At 53.8% G+C, this 18,123-nt stretch overlaps 1 protein-coding gene across 2 annotated transcripts in view; it reads right to left on the minus strand.

Moving 5' to 3' along the window:
* SCARF2 (scavenger receptor class F member 2) overlaps positions 1-18,123 on the minus strand; it is an 89,937-nt gene that overhangs the window by 52,918 nt on the left and 18,896 nt on the right. For both annotated transcript variants that reach the window (XM_034791297.1, XM_034791296.1), the window contains exons 2-6: positions 15,401-15,459; positions 11,444-11,545; positions 7,704-8,223; positions 7,260-7,478; positions 5,942-6,070 (exon numbers count right to left, since the gene is read on the minus strand). In XM_034791297.1, the coding sequence (XP_034647188.1) occupies positions 5,942-6,070; positions 7,260-7,478; positions 7,704-8,223; positions 11,444-11,545; positions 15,401-15,459 (1,029 nt within the window). The remainder of the gene's footprint in view (positions 1-5,941; positions 6,071-7,259; positions 7,479-7,703; positions 8,224-11,443; positions 11,546-15,400; positions 15,460-18,123) is intronic.

The raw sequence follows: 18,123 nt of genomic DNA on the forward strand, positions 1-18,123 counted from the left end.
CTGCCAGGGGCCATGCGTCAGACACATGACTCTGGCCTTGACCTTCCGCAGCCAGGGTTGGAACGACATGGTGCAATTTGTAAAAGGGATGCTCCAGTGCCCCCTGCTGGACTCAGCCAGCAAATCACAGAGCTGCTTTCCAGCTCCTTAAGGAAGCCATCAAAGCCCTCCTTGGAAGCGTAAGCACAGCCCTCCCCCACTGCTAGCACGGTTTCCGCGGGACACATGGGAATGCAGGGCCCCAGCAGGACATCTGGGAAGCCATGAGTGTCTTAGCCCCAGCCCCAAAACCGGACCACACACCTCAAACGTCAAGAGAATCAGAATTGCGAGGCTGCAGCATAGGTGTGCGTGCATGTGTGCCCACTGATCTGTGCCAGGCCATCAGCAACTTCCCACCAGTCCCTATCCCCCACTTCAGGGAGGAGACGATGGCCCACGCTCCTCTACTGGGGTTGGAGGCAGTTCTGCAGCTTTTGCTCCCGATCTCTGGCAGCTGCCGTGATGACAAGGAGAGATTATTTCTATCCTGGCTGCTATTTCTCAGTTTAGTCGTAAATCTCCCAATCTGACTGATAAGACCCGTTGAGGGAGACAGCTACACAACTCTGTTTAATAAGGGCCAACAAGAGGCACTTAGCACTGGCGACCTGGCTGTCCAGAGTTAATCACCGCTGTGCGGTTTTGAGGAAGCAAAGCAGAGCGGCGAGGCAGACAGTGATTAGTCAGACAGCAAATTTCCCCTCCAGTTAGCAGTTCCATCAATCACTGAAGGGGATTCTGGAAAACGAAGAGCTGAAACAAACAAGTGATTTCACGACAGGTGCTGCTGGAGATGCAGTGAGCTGGGTACACAAGACAAATGGTCACAACACTCATCTGTGCAGTACGTAAGGCCCCGGGCTTACACATGAGAACGATCATTTGCTGTGAAAAACAAAACCTCTAGGAACAGTGTGAAAATCTAACCTGGCCGCCGTTTTTTGCTCACTGGGCAGACAGCAGCCTGCGTGATAGAGTTGCACTGCGTGACAGAACTCACTCAAAGGGGTGAGCACAAGACACGCAAGTCATTCACGCAGCTAGATTGACTGGAAAGCACTTCCTGCGCCAGTTTTGGCAGGGAAGGAAAGAACCTTTCCAGGACTCTTTTGGTTTCTCAGTTTGTTGTTTCTCCCTTTTGCCCCCTTTTCCAGTGGGAAAATGGAAAAAAAGGAAGGAAAAAAAGAGAAAAGCGGAGGGGAAGTAAGGGAGAGACAATATGTGCACAATGGTGGCGGGGGAAGCTGGAGGGTAAACAAAACCCCCAAAATAAATAAATTTCTGATGACCTTTTCTGGTATCAAATTTCAAATAAGTCAAAACAAACCCACCCCCTTCAAAAAAATTGAAAAAAAAAATGACCTCCAACTTTTTGCATTGTAGGTTCCACCTGGGTTGGACTTGCTCCAATCTAAAGCAAGATCAACACTGGCTCTGCTGGCGTGGATTCCAAGCACCCATTGTGATCATCTAGTCTGACCTCCTGTATAATAATACAGGCCAGAGAACTTCCACACAATAATGGCTAGAGCAGATCTTTTAGAAAAACATCCAGTCTTGATTTAAAAATCGTCAGTAATGGAGGTACTTGTTCCAGTGGGTAATTACTCTGTTAAAATCTATGCCTTATTTCCAGTCTGAATTTGTCTAGCTTCAATTTCCAGCCATTGGATTGTGTTAGACCTTTAGCTGCTGGATTGAAGAACCCATTATTAAATATTTGCTCCCCACGTAGGTACTTACAGACTGTGGCCAAGTCACGCCTTAACCTTCTCTTTGTGAAGCTAAATAGATTGAGCTCCTTGAGTCTATCACTATAAGGCAGGTTTCCTAATTGTTTAATCATTCCCCAGACCAAAAAGGGGAAGAACATCTTCACACACAGACATGCCAACCTACTGAGGTGGGTCATAAATTACTTTCAAAGGGAGCAGGTGACAAAAGGTCACAGGTAAGCATTAAAAAAAAAACCTTAAGAGAGAGCTAAATGTTCGGGCAGTAGGGAGGGGACATGGAAAATTATAAGAGGCTCAGAGGAACATCAAGAGGGAAATCAGTGAGGGAATCTGCTCAACATCATATATTTCTGCTATAAAAAAATGCAAGTAGTATGGGGGAAAACCAGGAAGAACTAGACGTATGGGTACATAAGCTAATTATGACATAACTCGTGTCACAAAGACTTGGTGACATAACTCGTGTCACAAAGACTTGGTGGGATAAATCTCATGATTAGAATATTGGTATAGGGGGGTATAACTTCTTCAAGAAGGACAGGCAAGGAAAAAGGGAGACGGTACTGCATTATATGTCAAGAATATATACATGTGTTCTGAGGTCCAGAAGAAGGTGAGAGGAAGACCAGTTGAAAGTCTCTGGGTAAAGCTAAAAGCAGGGGAAAATTGGGGTGATGTCATGGGAGGGGTCTACTCTAGACCCCCAAATCTGGAAGAGGAGGTGGATGAGGCATTTCTAGAACAAATAACAATATCCAAAACACAAGAACCTGGTAGTAATGGTGGACTTTAACTACCCAGACATCCATTGGAAAAGTAACATGGCAAAACACAATATTTCCAGTCAGTGCTTGGAATGCATGGGGGACAATTTATTGTCCCAGAAAGTGGAGGAAGTAACGAGGGGGACGGCCATTTTACACCTGACTCTGACCAACAGGGAGGAATTGGTTGCAAATGTGAAGGTGACTCTAAGGAAAGGAAGGAGTGAGAGCAGCAGAATAAGAACAATGGACTTCAAAAAAGCCAACTAAACTCAGAGAGCTGGTAGGTGAGGGCCAATGGGAAGCGAATCTATGGGATAAAGACGTTCAGGAGAGCTGGCAGTTTCTCAAGGAGACAATACTAAAGGCACAGCTGCAAATTATCCCAATACAAAGGAAAGATAGGAAGAACAGTAAGAGGCTAATATGGCTCCATCAGGAGTTCTTTAATGACCTGAAAATCAAAACGGAATCCTACAAAAACTGGAAACATGGATGAATTGCAAAGGAGGAAAAGAACAGCACAAGCATGTAGGGACAAAATCAGAAAGACAATGATACAAATGAGTTACACCTGCAAAGGACATAAAAGGTAAGAAGAAGAGGTTCTTTAAATATATTAGGAGCAAGAGAAAGACAAAAGGAAAGTGTAGGTCCTCTACTTAGCAGGGAAGGAGAACTAATAATTAATGACATGAAGACAGCTCAGGTGCCCTGGCCCCTGTTTTAGTTAGGGGTATATAGTACAAGTCATGGACAAGTCACGGGCCGTGAACTGTTGTTTACTGCCCGTGACCCGTCCATGACTTTTACTAAAAATACTCATGACTAAAACATAGCCTTAACCATGATCCTCAAATCTTTCAGAGTCACTGTTTCCAGGGATAGAGTCCCCCATCCTGTAAGTAACGGCTCTGAAGACTGTTATCTGGTCTGCCCTCAGTCTTCTTTTCTCCAGACTACACATGCCCAATTGTTGTAACCTTTCCTCATAGGGCAGGGTTTCTATATCTTTTATCTTATATTTTTTGTTCCTAGATGTATATATTTATATTTAGTTGACCTAAAACGCATATTGTTTGCTTGTGGCCACTTTACCGAGTGATCCCAATCATCACTGACCAGTCCTCTTCAATATTTACCACTCCCCTAATTTTTGTGTCATTTGCATAACAACTAAACCCTTCTTCCCATCAGAACGAGGAATATGGCGGATTTCTCCCTCCCTGTTACGTGCAGCAATTCACACTTCTCCCTCCAAACACTATCTGCTCTCATACAGGAAGAGGGAACGCTCTTAGGGTTCAAGATAAGCCTCTCCAAGACAGAGATCTTACCAATTAATTGAAAGAGAAACCTGAATTTCCAGTAATCTTCAGGCTTGGTAAACCACAAGAGGTAATAATTTCAGCCTGTGGATGACACCTCCCCTAGGATCCTTGGCTAGAGCACTTACTACCTACCGTTAAAACATGCAGTGAATCACTATTAGCAAACATTGATGACCATGAATTGTTCCCAAGGCTGTTATATCCACCACACGGGCTGACAATGGAAATATAACAAAGGGGAGGAGAGAATGCTCAGGATCAATCATCCTTAGCTGGAACCACTCCGTGCACTGAAAAAACAACCGGCACTCTCCTAAAGCACATTGTGGAAGTTCACACCTGCTTCTGCAATCACCGTCAGCCTCCCGGCTGCTTAACTGGACAAGAAAATTTTCCAGTGACTCTTGGTTGAACTCTCAGGAAGAGCATGTCTCTATATTATCAGCCAGTTACCACCAGAAGGACTTTGAGAAAAACCACAGCGGACATTTTCCACAGCAAGGGGCTCTACAGAGAGGCTTCCCTAAGCAATTCAAGGTGCTTTGGGTGGGACCTGGCAGACTCACGACACCACTGTCATTGTGTCAGCAGAAATGTGGCTCGATCTAATTACAAACCAAGCACACCAGCGGATTCTGGGCTTTTTGTGTTTTCCTCACAGCACGGCAGGTTTTTCGTGTTGAACGAGGTGTGCCTGTTTATGTTTGAGGGATGAACGCGCGTGTGACATGAACAACACAGGATGTGTTTTCTGTTCCATTTCAAAACCCTTCGGAGCGTTCTGCTTGTTTATTTGCTTTGCCGCTGAGTTTCTCAGTGGGTTTGTGTTGTTGGGTTTGTGTTTGGCTGGTTTTTGATTGGTGAAAATCACAAAAAGCCCCACCTTCCCTGGACTGGGTGGAACTAAAGTGGCACTGGTATACTCCGGGCCTTTTCCGAGTCATACATTTAAAAGGTGTATGAAGGACGATAATGAATGTGCAACAATACCGAGCTGTCTCTGGAATGGTGGCAGGTGACGGGGTTTGGAAAGTAAGCTCTTGCTTTACTTGCAATTACTCTCTTGTATTAAGAATTGTGTTCGGTTTGTCCCTCTACTTTGGGTCTCACCGTGAAAACCAGCACAACAAACAAACAGAACATATCACACAAAATCCAGGTACACCTCTACCCCGATACAACGCGACCCGATATAATGAATTCGGATAGAACGCGGTAAAGCAGCACTCCGGGGGGGGGGGGGGGGGACACGGGACGGACGGGGCTGCGCGCTCCGGTGGATCAAAGCATGTTCAATATAACGCGGTTTCACCTATAACGCGGTAAGATTTTTTGGCTCCCGAGGACAGCGTTATACCGGGGTAGAGGTGTATATTCTTCAGCAAATTCTGCTTAGTGTCTAGATGAACACCGGGCAGCCTGGGAAGGGCGGTTTGTGAAAATGAAAAAGTAGACAGTGCTCGGTCTGCAACTGAAAATAGGAAACAGGCGCAGGATAATTTCATTGATGGGGCTCAAGCAGACGGAAGCCAGGAATGAAGAAATAAGAATAACTTTGCACTGATACATTGAAGGTTCATTTGATCTGAGCCAGACAGAGCCGCCCTCACCTGCCACCCCAGCTAGTACAATAACGAACTGCAATCAATTAGCTCCCCCTGGAGGGAATTGTGCTTTCAATCAAAAGGGACCCTCCTCCTTCTGCAGGCTCCAGAGAGATTATTTAGGGGACACTGTCAGTGCTTCCTAAGGTTGAGCCCCGGCACCTCTAGACTAAGGCACCTCTAGTCTTGACAGTTCATAGACCCGGCACCTCTGGGTTTGCCACGTCAGTCACAAAAGTAAATGGCTTGAGCCCTGGCACGTCTTTCATTACAATTTAAGCACTGATCAGTGTCATACTCCTCTGGGCTCTCCCCCGCAGCCTCCTCTCCTGGGGATGTCAGAGACAGCCCAGCCCATGTGCCCAGATCCAGGTGTGTTTATCCAGACTGGTCTGCAATGGCGGGAGCAGCCCATGCACCCAGCACGCCAGTCGCACAGAGCGCGAGACACAAGAGTCACTTACTAGGTGCCGTGAGAGCCGGCCCGGCAGAGGCATCGGCCCGTCTCAAAGTGGCACTCCCCGTTGAAGCAGTCGCTGCACACAAAGGCGCAATTCTCGCCGTATGTCCCATTGCGACACTTGGTTTCACACCTAGGAAAGGGCCAAGAGGAGCAGGTCACAAGGCGGGCACCGGAGGAGAGCACGCCCTGGGAGCTGGCATAGCCACGCTCATCCAGCTGCTGGACTCTCCAGACAAACACATCTGAGTGCTGCAAAGCCATTGCCCTTGTGTGGTCCCTCCCTGTCCGAGTACAGGGGCTGTGGGGACGGAGTCACCAGGAGCCTTTAGCCGGCAGAAGGACTGAGCTTAGCTGTGGGGAGCTGCCAGGCCATTTTCCACCTCAGCCAATTGACCCTTGGCTCCGTGCAGGGAGTGCTGGGCTCGGGGTCCCGTATTGCTCACAGTTTGTGAGGTATGTAGGCAGCAAAAGAAAAGGTTCTGCTGCCTCTCTCCACACGCTGGACTCTCCTGGGAAAGCAGCAGTGTACGTCAACCCCAGCTCACAGTGCTGCCCGTGCGAGACGCTAGCCGGGATTCAAAGCACGAGGCCACCGCAAACGCTCAGAGCTCCAGATTGCAAATGCAGGTGCCATGATCACTGGTGGGACCCGTGGCCATTGGGGGAGGCAGCTTTAGTGCTGGCCTGGCACTCTTGCTACGGGATTACAGCCTATCTGGTAGGTGAAGCTGTGATTGCAGCAGAGAGGCACCTCCCGAGACCACACAGCACAGACAGGAGTCGGCAGAGCCTTCGACACCGTCCTGGGACACTCTCCTTCTCTTCACCTCACTAACCATGCTCTGCCTGAGATACCTTTCCCCACCATTCCCTGCCCATGCTGTGCTCTGAGACCGGCCCGCAGGGACGTCACCCCAGCCACTGCCCACACTATGCCCCGAGACCAGCGCCCCAGGATGTCCCCACGGGCCACTGCCCATGCTCTGCTCTGCGACTGGCTTCTAGTTGTCAGCTATGTTGTCAGTCTGTGACTGGCCAGAGCTTCCAGCAGGGCGGCTCCGTGGCAGGACTGGGGCATGTTGACCGAGCACTACGCAAAGCGCCAGCATGTTTGATGCCCAGGAGGAGGGGAGAGCCAATCCCGGAAGAGGGCTTTAAATGGCGTTCAGAGGAAGGCAGCATCGTCTAGTGGCTAAGGCAAAGGTTAGGAGTCAGGGGGGCCACGTGTCTAAGGCAGGTAGTGCCACAAACATCACTTTGGCCAAGGGAAGAACACACGAGCGTGCAGCCTGGTTCCGCACAAAGCAGCCTCCACTCACCTGTCTCCAATCCAGCCGGGATTGCAGTGCGAGCACTTGCCATTGATGTGGTTGCAGGTGTGGCCGTCTTTGCACAGGGGGCAGATTTTCTCGCAGCCGTCCCCGTAGAAGCCCGAGGAGCAGGCCTGATCGCACTTGGTGCCATTCCAGCCAGCTTCACAGGCCAGGCAGCGGCCGTCCGCGATGGTGCAGGGCTGCAGCCCTTTGCACTGCCCACACCTACAGACGCCAACAGGGAGCACAACCCAGAATGTGAGCAATCATTTGAACACCCCCGTGTGCCTGGGGCTCACCCCTCCCTCCCGCCCCACCATGGGCAGGACTCGGCTGTTGGAGCAAGCGGTGACTGCACAAGGCAGGTGAAACAGGGGCGGTCCTCAACCGGGCGGGCAGGGCCCAGTGCCGCATGGGAGCCTGAACCTGCCCAAGGCCCTGCACACTTACCGCCTCCTGCAGCCTTGTCCGTAGAAGCCCGCTGGGCAGGGCTCCCGGCAGTACTTGCCCCGATATCCCGGCTCACAGGCGCAGGTCCCATCCACCTGGTTACATTTCCCCTTGTAGCACTGACAGTAGCGGTCGCAGCGCGGGCCAAACATTCGCTCCCGGCACTGGCAGCGCCCGGTGAATTGCTCGCAGGGCGAGTTGTTGCAGACGCACTGGTTGTTGCAGCCCCGGCCCCACCAGCCGGGCTGGCAGAGGCAGGTCCCCGTCTGCTGGTCGCACTGGGAGTTGAGACTGCAGTAGCAAGAGCTGGAGCACTGGGGACCCCACCAGTTGGGCTCACAGGTGCACTTGCCCGTCTTCTGGTCACATTTGCCGTGCTTGCAGAGACAGGCGTTCTCACACTTGGGCCCCCAGCGATTGGGGTTGCACGTGCACTGGCCCGTGACGTCCTCGCACTGGCCATTGGGGTGGCAGCTGCACATTTCCTTGCAGTCTGGACCCCAGAACTGGCGGGGACATTCTGCAAAACAAGCAACACACCAGGACTTACTGAGCAGCCACCGAGCCCGAGAGGAGGGGGCAGGAGTCCCGGGGGCAGGAGTCCCTGGGTCGGTCACCAGGCCCCTCCTGCCATCATCCTGCTAGCTTACATACCAGCTGCAGCTCCTTAGAGGACTGCACCTCCAAACCCAAGTTTAAAGGCGCCCCACCCAGCACACTCATCTGCTGACTGTAGGTCTGTGTAGCCCTGCTTCAGTCCCAAGAGCAGTGCAGGACTTGCACGACAGTCAGCAACAGCAGCCGAGCATCATTCGCAGGCTCGTCTCCCCAGCACATGGCGCACGGGCTCTGCGTCTGCACACTGCTCTGCCCCGGAAGGGGAAGCGACCCAGCAGGTCCCGCAGGAGCCTATAGTGCCCGCTGGCTGTGCTGCTGCCACTGAACATGCAATTCCAGGGCCAGGGAGACCAGAACGCAGTAGCCGTGCCAGCATCTCTAGCTGTCTCCGCTTGGAAACAATGTCAGCTTCCAACCAATTTCCAGCAGAACCCCCTAAAAGCACCCTGTAGCACGCAGGCCTGGGCAGGTCCCAGGGAAAGGGGCTGGGAGCCAGCCCTGATGCCTCTTCCAGAGGCAACAATTCCAAGAGCCGTCTGGCTGAGCTCAAGACAGGCAAAGTCTGGCCTCTCCTTCCCCTCCCCTCCCCGCTTTCCCACTGCAAAGTGCCTCTTCTCCTTGGTAGAAATGTGTTCCTATTTAGGTGAACACTTGTTCTGTTGCATGACTGTTGTCCTTGTCCTTAGCTGCTTCATCCTGCACACGTAAAGCAACCTCTGGTCAATCAATCAAACACACCTTCCCCTATGACTGACACGGAGTCTGATCCCCAGCTGCTCAGGGGTGGGGAGGAGGCCTCCTGCCTAGACAAGGAGGCAGCAGAATCCGGGTAGGCTCAGGGATAGAGGTCTGGTGCGTTCACCATTCCTTACCTACAGGAGCCGGCCAGTGCTTCATTTGTAAGGAAAGAGGGGCCGGGACTCGAGCAATTTTTTTATTTTCATAACTGATGTGGTAAGCCCAGAGGTGCCGGAGGCTCTGAACAGCCAGGCCCAGAGGTGCCGGAGGCTCTGAACCGCCAGGCCCCGAGGCGCCGGGGCTCTGAACCGCCAGGCCCCGAGGTGCCGGGGCTCTGAACCGCCAGGCCCCGAGGCGCCGGGGCTCTGAACCGCCAGGCCCCGAGGCGCCGGGGCTCTGAACCGCCAGGCCCCGAGGCGCCGGGGCTCTGAACCGCCAGGCCCCGAGGCGCCGGGGCTCTGAACCGCCAGGCCCCGAGGCGCCGGGGCTCTGAACCGCCAGGCCCCGAGGCGCCGGGGCTCTGAACCGCCAGGCCCAGCAGTGCCGGGGCTCTGAACTGCCAGGCCCTGGCACAGATTAAGCACTGGAGCCGTCACCAGGAGCGAGTCAGCAGAGGCTGGTTATGAGACACGTGGACGTTTCCGCTGGTTCAGGGTTCTGATTCACACGTAACTCCTCCTCTCCCACAGGAAGCAATAAATGAACCCTGCAGTGACTGGCCCCTCCAGGCTCTTTAGAAATGCTGGGCTCTGGGACCCACCCCCCACCTTGCGAGGTTCCAGCCCAAGCCTGAATGTCTACACAGCAATTTTACAGCCCCACAGCCTGACCCTCACAAGCCCAAGTCAGCTGACCCGGGCCAGCCCCAGCTGTTTAATTACGGGATCCTGAACGGGAGCAGACTTTAGCCCATCAGTCCGAACACGGTTAACAATGCTACTGACGATGCCTAAGCCAGAACAGACTCCAGCTGCCTCTTCTCTGGCCTGGGCTGGGCTGGCTCCACAGGGATAACCGGAGTAAGGAGGAATCAAAGCCTGTTTACGTCAGTGGCATGAGCAGACTGACTGCAACTCCAGCAGAAGCTGATCTGCGGAGTAAGACGGGACCATTAGTCACTTTCCTGGCCACACTAAATGAACAAACATGTTTCAGCCCCAACCATTCCCCTGGAATTGCCGGGCAGCTCACTGCAGGCTGTGAGACTTTGCACTTTGCTAAGCCCTGGCAGCAGGTAAATGAAATGAGGATCCCAGGAGGCTGTGGGGGGCCAACAGTGTCAGCTAACGCCTCCTTCTCGTGCTCTATTATCCGGGGTACGGACAAGGAAAGAGAGAAGCTTGTCGTTATTCGGCAGCCAGCAGAACGTCTCAGTTTGCTTTCCCAGAAATCCCCCTTGTGGCTTGAAACTTTCCATTCCTGGTGCCAGCCTGAAGGAGACGGGGGGCAGGGAATTTGGGGGAAAGCCTGCACCACTTCTGCCTGCGAGGAATACGTTGCTGCTGCTCCGTTGTTCGCTTAGAGAGCGCTGTCCGTTTCAAAGAGAGTTTGGGTGATTTGCATTCTGGACCCAGTGCTTCGCTGGGCGGCTGGAGGAGGTGAGCCTGCTGTGCGAAGTGTCAGATTGGTTTGGGGAAAAATACGGTTCTGAAGCTTTGCAAAACACTGTGGTGAGCCTGCACCTTGGGAGGCGGCCCTGCTGGAGCGGGAACAAGGATTTCGAAAGGGGAAAGCTTTGTCCAACTGCTACTTCTAGCCCTGCCACCCCTTACGCCCACAGCTCCAGGGACGGGTTTGTAGGGGTGATCTCTCTTGGGCACTCAGACCCAGACTGACTCCCAGGAGCTCCAGCCTCCTGAAGCATGTATAAGTAAGCAGCTGGAGCAGCGTGCTGTCAGCCACACACCAGCGTGGCCCTTGTAGGACCCAGCGTGGCCTCCCAGAGTGCACAGAGGCCGCCCTGCTCCATGCTTCTCTTTAGAAGATGCAATCCAGCTAGAACATGTCAGCTTCCAGCCAAGGAGCAAACGGAACAATTTGCAGCAGAGACCCCCTAAAAGCAGTCTGTAATGCCCAAGCCTGGGCAAGTCCCAAGCAAAGGGGTCAGCGGGCATCTTTCCCAAGTGCAGTTTCTAAAGGAAAGAGCACAACATGCAAAAGGGCCAATACCACATCACACACTTAGAGGGCGTGTGCAGCGGGGTGAGTTAACCCCGCGCTCCCTGGCTGCTTTTATCATCAATACTGCAGGAGCTTTGGCACTCTGACTTTACTGCGTATGCACTAACCCGAGCTTGGCGGGGCTGTGTTACTCAGCTACGGGACGGTGTCCGGACCGAGGTAAGAGCTGCTGAGGCCAGCTCCAACAGACGCCCGATACTCACTGGTGTCACAGTTGGCCCCGAAGTATCCATGGCGGCAGCGGCACTCGCTGGGTCTCACGCACACCTCGTTCTCCTTGCAGGTGAAATTCCCCTCGCACACGGCTGCCAAGAGAAAGGAGGAGATGTGGTACAGTGACAGGGCAGGGAAAGGCAAAGCCGGGGCTTGGCACTCTACACTAGAGAAGGGGAGGGAGGAAGTCCTCCAGCAGTCTGGGAGAGTCGGCATTAGGCAGCACCACCGCTCTCCTCCCCAGCTCCCCTTAGGAAGCCAGTGGCACCAGGGCAAGGCCCCGGGTGGAGGTGGGATCCTGGATGGAGCCAGGAGGCAGCGGCAGAACAGTAACTGGTGCCTCAGTGCTCCGCGGACTGCTGCCTTCTGGCCACCTGATAAGGTGCTTTGGGTGGAAGATGAAGGACACCAGGGTGGGAGAAGGCAAGAGTCCAGTCTGGGGCGGTCAGGGTGATCAGATGTCCCAATTTTATAGGGACAGTCCCGATATTTGGGGCTTTTTCTTATATAGGCATCTATGACCCCCCCCCCCCACCCCGTCCCGATTGTTCACACTTGCCCTCTGGTCACCCTCGGTTGGTGCTGGTCTAAGAGAAGGGGGCTGCTCCCCCTTCTTGCCCTGGAGTCGGGCAACCGCAGTCTCACAGGACTCCGGGTGCCACACTAAACCCCGCAGCGAGGGCTCGGCTGGCAAAAGCGGGTGCCATGACACTCTGGGATCTATCAGGAGCTCTGCCTGGGGAGGGGAGGGGGAGAGGCCTAGCTGACAGGGAGGCCCTGCCCTGGCTCTGGACGAGCGACAGGCCAAGGGTGCTGCAAGAGGGAAGGATGGAAGTCACCTGCAAAACTCTGGATGGAACATGGCAGCTACAGGTAGAAAGGGCCAATCCTGTTACAAACCTAAATGAACACAATTGTCAAAAGCAGCGTCAGCCAGTCATCGTCAGGGGATGAGGGGATGCCAGCCTCCAGGCCTTGGGAATGCCAGGCAGCCTCTGACAGACACAGCTAAGGCAGCGCCTGGCAGCCCGGAGCCAGATGACTCAGCCAGGTTCTCGCCTCCCCCCACCCCCCCCCGGAGCATCGCAGGGTGAGGAGGGGAAGGGTGCCTGCCTCCTTTGTCACAGGCGCTGACCTCCAGGAGGTATCACTTGCCCTGGCAACAGCACACCACACGGATTCGGCTGGGGCATGGCACGGGGGCCGGGCGTGGGTCAGCCACCTCTCCTCAGCCACCTGGGTCCAGCAAAGCCAGCCAGGGTCAGCAAAAGGCTCTCCGTGTCTTCTGCTGGAGACCGCTCCCTGCCTGCGCTGGCTCTGACCCTTCTGCTCTGGGAGGAAGCTCCTCCTCCGTCCTGGCAGGCAGCAGCAGCGTGTTGGCACTGCCCGGGGCTAGCCCGAGGCTGAGGAGAGCTCCGGCGGGGGGCAGCACAGGTATCCTGTCCAGTGCTCGATGCTGTGCCTGGCTCCTGTTCTCCCAAGGTGGCCTGGCTGGAGCCCCACCTGCCCCTGACCAGGGGTAGAACCTCACTGGTCCGCACTCAGAAAGGGGCAGCATGACTCCATGGTGCTCTCTAGTCCGGGTGTGCCTTCGCTAGGCACCTCCGCCCTTCCTCCCGCACGGGGACCGGGCTGCATCGATCCGTGCGGTGGTCACCTCCAGGCTGCATTACTGCTGCACGCTGCGCATTGGGCTGAGCGTGGGCGACATGCAAGAGCTGCAGCTTGAACACAAGGCAGCAGTCCCTCAATGGGGCAGGCTGCCGTCAGCACAGCTCTCTTGGGCTCAGTCCCTTCCACTGGTTCTGTCCACAGCCTGCAAAGCCAGCAAAAGGCCAGGTTCCAGCTACCTCCGCAACCACATCTGCACCCATGACCAACAGCTATGCACAGCGCAGCTCACAAGCCCCAGCGAGCTGTAGGTAAAGCGTTGTCAGTCACCAGCAGAGCCCCCTCACCCAGGAAAGGGAGAAGAGCAGGGGACTCCATACAGTCCATCTTACCTGGGAAGCTCCCAGATGCTATAGTGATGGATATTGAAAGCCCTCAAAGAGACAGCTAGATTAGATAAACCAGACTAGTGGTGACAACAGGCCTAGGGCTGAGGAAACCTGGATCGCCTTCCTGATTGACTCCGACGGCTGTGAGACCTTGAAAGAGGCTTCCAGATGGAGACACTAAGAGGTTAATGACTCCCCCACCTCATGGAAGCATTTTGAGAGTGTCAGATAAAAGTCGCTAAACAAAGTATCATAATTAGCCTTAAATGCAAACCTTGAGGTATTGGTTTGTTATATTGTTCCCTTCGTATATGCAGGAGATGCAAAGGGGCTCTCGTAATTTTCCTGCAGGAACCGTAACCTCTGAATTCCCTGGAGTCGTGTGATGCATGCTCAGCGTGAATGTTGCATTCGAGCGAGGCTGTGCACAGAACACACATAGGCAGGAAGCCTTTCCTCCAGCACTAACACGCAGCCGCTGAGCAGCCCAGAGCAATACCACACAACAGGAAGTCAGGGATACTGGGGCCAGCTGGAACTGCGGGAAGTTTTACAGGAATCCAAAAATAGCCTCCCAAAGTTTCACAGCCGCGCTCTGGGAATGCAGGTTCCAAGAACTCTCAATCCCCACACACTCACTCATGCAGAACTGAACTTGACAGAGACGCCAAAAGCCGAGCGTCAGCCCCCAGGGGAGCTTTGAACCGCTGACAATAGCCGATTGATTGTAACAGAACCTTCCGATGACCCTACCCTGGAGTAGCCCTGGCCAGAGCTCTCCTCCAGAAATGAAGAGCATGCCGTGGAATACCCACTATTATCCTGCCATATCTAGGACGTGCTTTAGGTTACGGCCTTGCCTTCCACAGGAGTGAGTGTCCACAACAGAGTGTCCACAACAGAGCCCCAAATTCCCATCACTTGCTTCTTCCACTCACTGCAGACACGCTCAGGCCGAATGTCAGGCACTGGAGCTGTAGCAACGTTCACTGAAGCTCTTCATGTTCCACACCTGCGGCCTCCCTTTTCTTTCCAGCCCCCTGTCTTGGTACCCCCTCCTTCACTTCTCTTCCTCTTCCCCCCCTCAGAGATGAGGCCTCTCTGGTAGCTACATCATCTCTCCACGGGGGCTGGGCAGTACACTCTGAAACCCAGCAATCTACTCCCAGGACTATCCAAACACTGGCCGATACAGAGTCGTGGGAGGCATCTGAGGGGCAGAAGGGGCTGCCCCCAAAGAACCCCTCAACCCTGGCACAGAGCGTAAGTGGCCAGCACAGAAGCTGAGTTTCATTCTCCTGCCAAGGCCCAAATGAGGAACTCAGTGTGTGACAAGGACCCAAAATGAGGAACACTGCAAAATGATTCATGCAGGACAAACTGCTGTGGGCTTCTTCCCCTGAGTGTACATGGCTCTCTTGGCTTGGCTTTACGGTGGATGTAAACGGCTGTCAGCAGTAACAGCGAGGAGACCCCAAATCTAGGTGGACGGGCAGGGACTAGTGCTCGGGGCCACCTCTTGCAGGGGAAGCCAGACATTGCTTGTGGAACTGCCATCTGCACTTTGCTGTCTCCCGGAGGCAGCTGGCACCGTGCTGGGAAGGGACGTCAGCTGTGACTAGCTGTCTGAGGGGAGCCCAGCTCCAATCCATCGGCTGCAATGCCACTTTCCCAAGTGAACAGGAGTTTTGGGATATGCCCACTGCCCTGGGTGCGCTCGGCGTCCTGCAGACATCCACTGTTTCGCTGCTGGTCCCTGCCTCGCCCCCAGGGCTAGCTCTGATCAAGGAAGGAAAGATGGGACTCCCTGGACACAGAGCTCTGAGCAAGGCAGGCTCTGGGGGAACTGCACTCAGATACAAGGGGGCTGGGAACGCCCTTCAGGGATGGGAGGACAGGTGGCTCTGAGGAAGAAGCAGTGTCTAAAGAAGGGATGCTGGTGCTTACCTATCAAACACTCGTCTCCTTGTTGCCTCCATCCTGGGCAGCACACAGACCCAGAGAAGCTGCACAAAGGAAAACACAAAGGTCTGGTTACAATTCTCACGTGCCTCGGTCCCTCTGCCAAAGGCTTCCCCTTCCTCTGGAGAGAGCTCGCTCTCCTGCGTGAGGGGCCACAGCTCTGAGAGAGCCACCCTACCCCAAGGGCTTGAAGTGAGCCAGGAAGGCCCAGGCCTCCACTTTAAACCCCAGCAGGCAGGCCGGTTTGAGAGGAAGGCAAATATCTGCAGCCAGCGGCTGCAAGTCCTAGCTGACACAGGGGCTGGGGCACTCACTCGTGGGCTGCTCCGCTCCCCCCACCCCTTGGCGAGTACTTTGGGGCAGATCTCCTTCTCCTCGAGGGTTGTCCAATGCAGGGTGCTGACGGCTACAATGCAAACCAAACAAAAGAATGCAGCCGCAAGGAGTCTCAGAGCCTGAGTCAGCTGATGCGCGCTCCCCTTCTGGGGCTAAAAAGAGCAGTGTGGACACATTCCCGCTTGAGCTGGGGCCCAGGCTCCGAGACTCTCCCCAGGTTTCAGACCCCAGGCTCCAGCCCAAGCGGGAATGGCCACACTGCTAATTTCAGCCCCACTGCACAAGCCCCGCGAACCCGCATCATAGAACCCTAGGGTTAGAAGGGATCGCAAGGGTCATCTAGTCTGACCTCCTACCAAGATGCAGGATTTGTTGGGTCTAAACCATCCAAGACAAGTGGCTCCAGCCTCCTTTTGAAACCTGCAGCAAAGAAGCTTCCACGCCCTCCCTCGCGTCAGTTGACCTGGGCTCTGTGACTTGCTCCACAGAGTTTTTCTTTGCAGTGGAGATGTATTGTATGAGGCTGGTCGGAGGATAAGCAAGGGATGAGGCTTTCAATAGGCTACCACCGCTCACACCAGTATCTCGGCCTCATCTGCCCCAGCTGGTGCAGTGGAACAAACCACCATGTGTCTGCATGAGATGGGGCCTGTCGGTGTGTGAGCTGGCAAAGGACCAATCCAGATGCCTGAAGTGATGCTAGGTTGGGGGAAGACGCGGGAGGAGCTGGAGAGGATACCAGCAACAGAGGGGCCACAGTCTTCACAGGAAATCTTTGTCATCCACATTTCCCATTTGAAAATGGAGTTACCACGACAGTTTCATTTCTTCAGAAATCTCCATTTTGAAAAATATTCAATGGAAACTTCAGAAGAAACGCCGCCCGATGCCTGGCCCAATGAAACGGGGGGGAGGGGGAGAGGTGTCTTTCCATTTTTCTGCATGGCCTGTTTTGATTGGCTAACTCAGTTACATGCTTTCTAAACAAAAACATCTCATTTTCAGCATCCCCCTTTTGAAAACGAAATACAGTTTTTCTATAAAAAGGCGCACAATAATGAAAAACTGGAGCTTTGTGGAACACCCGGAGCCCAAATGTCTTCACCTCACCCAGATCCATAGAATCCTTCTACTTCTTGACCAGCTCCAGTCAGCCAGCAGGGAGGGGAGAGGGTCTGTTACACAGGTCTGAAGTTAAAGCCGCGGCAGAGACCAGCTGCAGTGGAGAGGGCACTCTGGGTATGTCTACACTACAGTAACACAACTGCAGCTGACTTGGGCTCCTGGGGCCTGGGTTGTGGAGCTATACATTTGCAGTATCGAGGTTGGGGCTCGGGCTGGAGCCCAGGCTCGGAGACCCTCCCCACGTTGCAGGGTCTCAGAGTCTGGGATCCAGCCTGAGTCCGAATGTGTTCACTGCACTTTGATAGCCCCACCGGCCAAACCCTGCAAGCCGAAGTCAGCTGACCTGTGCCAGCCGTGGGTGTTTTACTGCAACGTAGACATACCCTCTGAGTCCATACCTAGTGAGAGGGGTCAGTCATTTTCTGTTAGCCCATCAGACAGTGACCCAGGCCTTCGTTACCAAGATGAGACTGGACTAAACCCAACGCCTGCTGTGGCCCAAACGTCACTTGCAGCTTCCACTTGCTGTTACAGAAACTGCCCCAGGAACATTGACCTCTCACGGCTTCAAGCCTACGTACAAGGGAGCAGCTGAGCCAGCCAGCCCGTCATTCTGCCTGGCCCCTTGTCTCCCAGAACTTCCCTACTCCAGTCTGCTGTTTCCTCCCTATCCAAACTTGGCATCTAGAAGCTGAACAAGCAGCTTCTGCATTGGTCCTAGCTCAGCTTCCTGCAGTCAGGCCATTTCAAAGCAGCCCAGCTGGTCTTCTAAGCGCTAGATTGGAGTAGCCGGAGGTTCCCCTTCTGAGACTCACGGGGAGTTGCTCATCTGTTGCTCTCTCAGGCAACGTTCTGTTCTGCAGACCATGTGCGAGACATCTCCTGTCACACACATTTGGCAGCCTTGTCCCAGCTCTCATACACTGTGCGTGTTTGTGTGTGAAAGAGAGACAGTTGGAAATTGTCAGGGACGGAGAATCCACCATGACCCTTGGTGAATTTTTCCAGTGGCTGATTACTCTCACTGTTAAAAATGTACACTTTCTTTCCAGTCTGAATTTGTTTAGCTTTAGCTTCCTGATATTGGCTCGTGTTATACCTTGCTCTCGTAGGTTGAAGAACCCATTATTAAATATTTGTTCCCCATGTAAAAAGCAACAGAGGGTCCTGTGGCACCTTTGAGACTAACAGAAGTATTGGGAGCATAAGCTTTCGTGGGTAAGAACCTCACTTCTTCAGATGCAAGT

The sequence above is a fragment of the Trachemys scripta genome, chromosome 15 (assembly GCF_013100865.1).
Source record: "Trachemys scripta elegans isolate TJP31775 chromosome 15, CAS_Tse_1.0, whole genome shotgun sequence".
NCBI classification, from domain to species: domain Eukaryota; kingdom Metazoa; phylum Chordata; order Testudines; family Emydidae; genus Trachemys; species Trachemys scripta.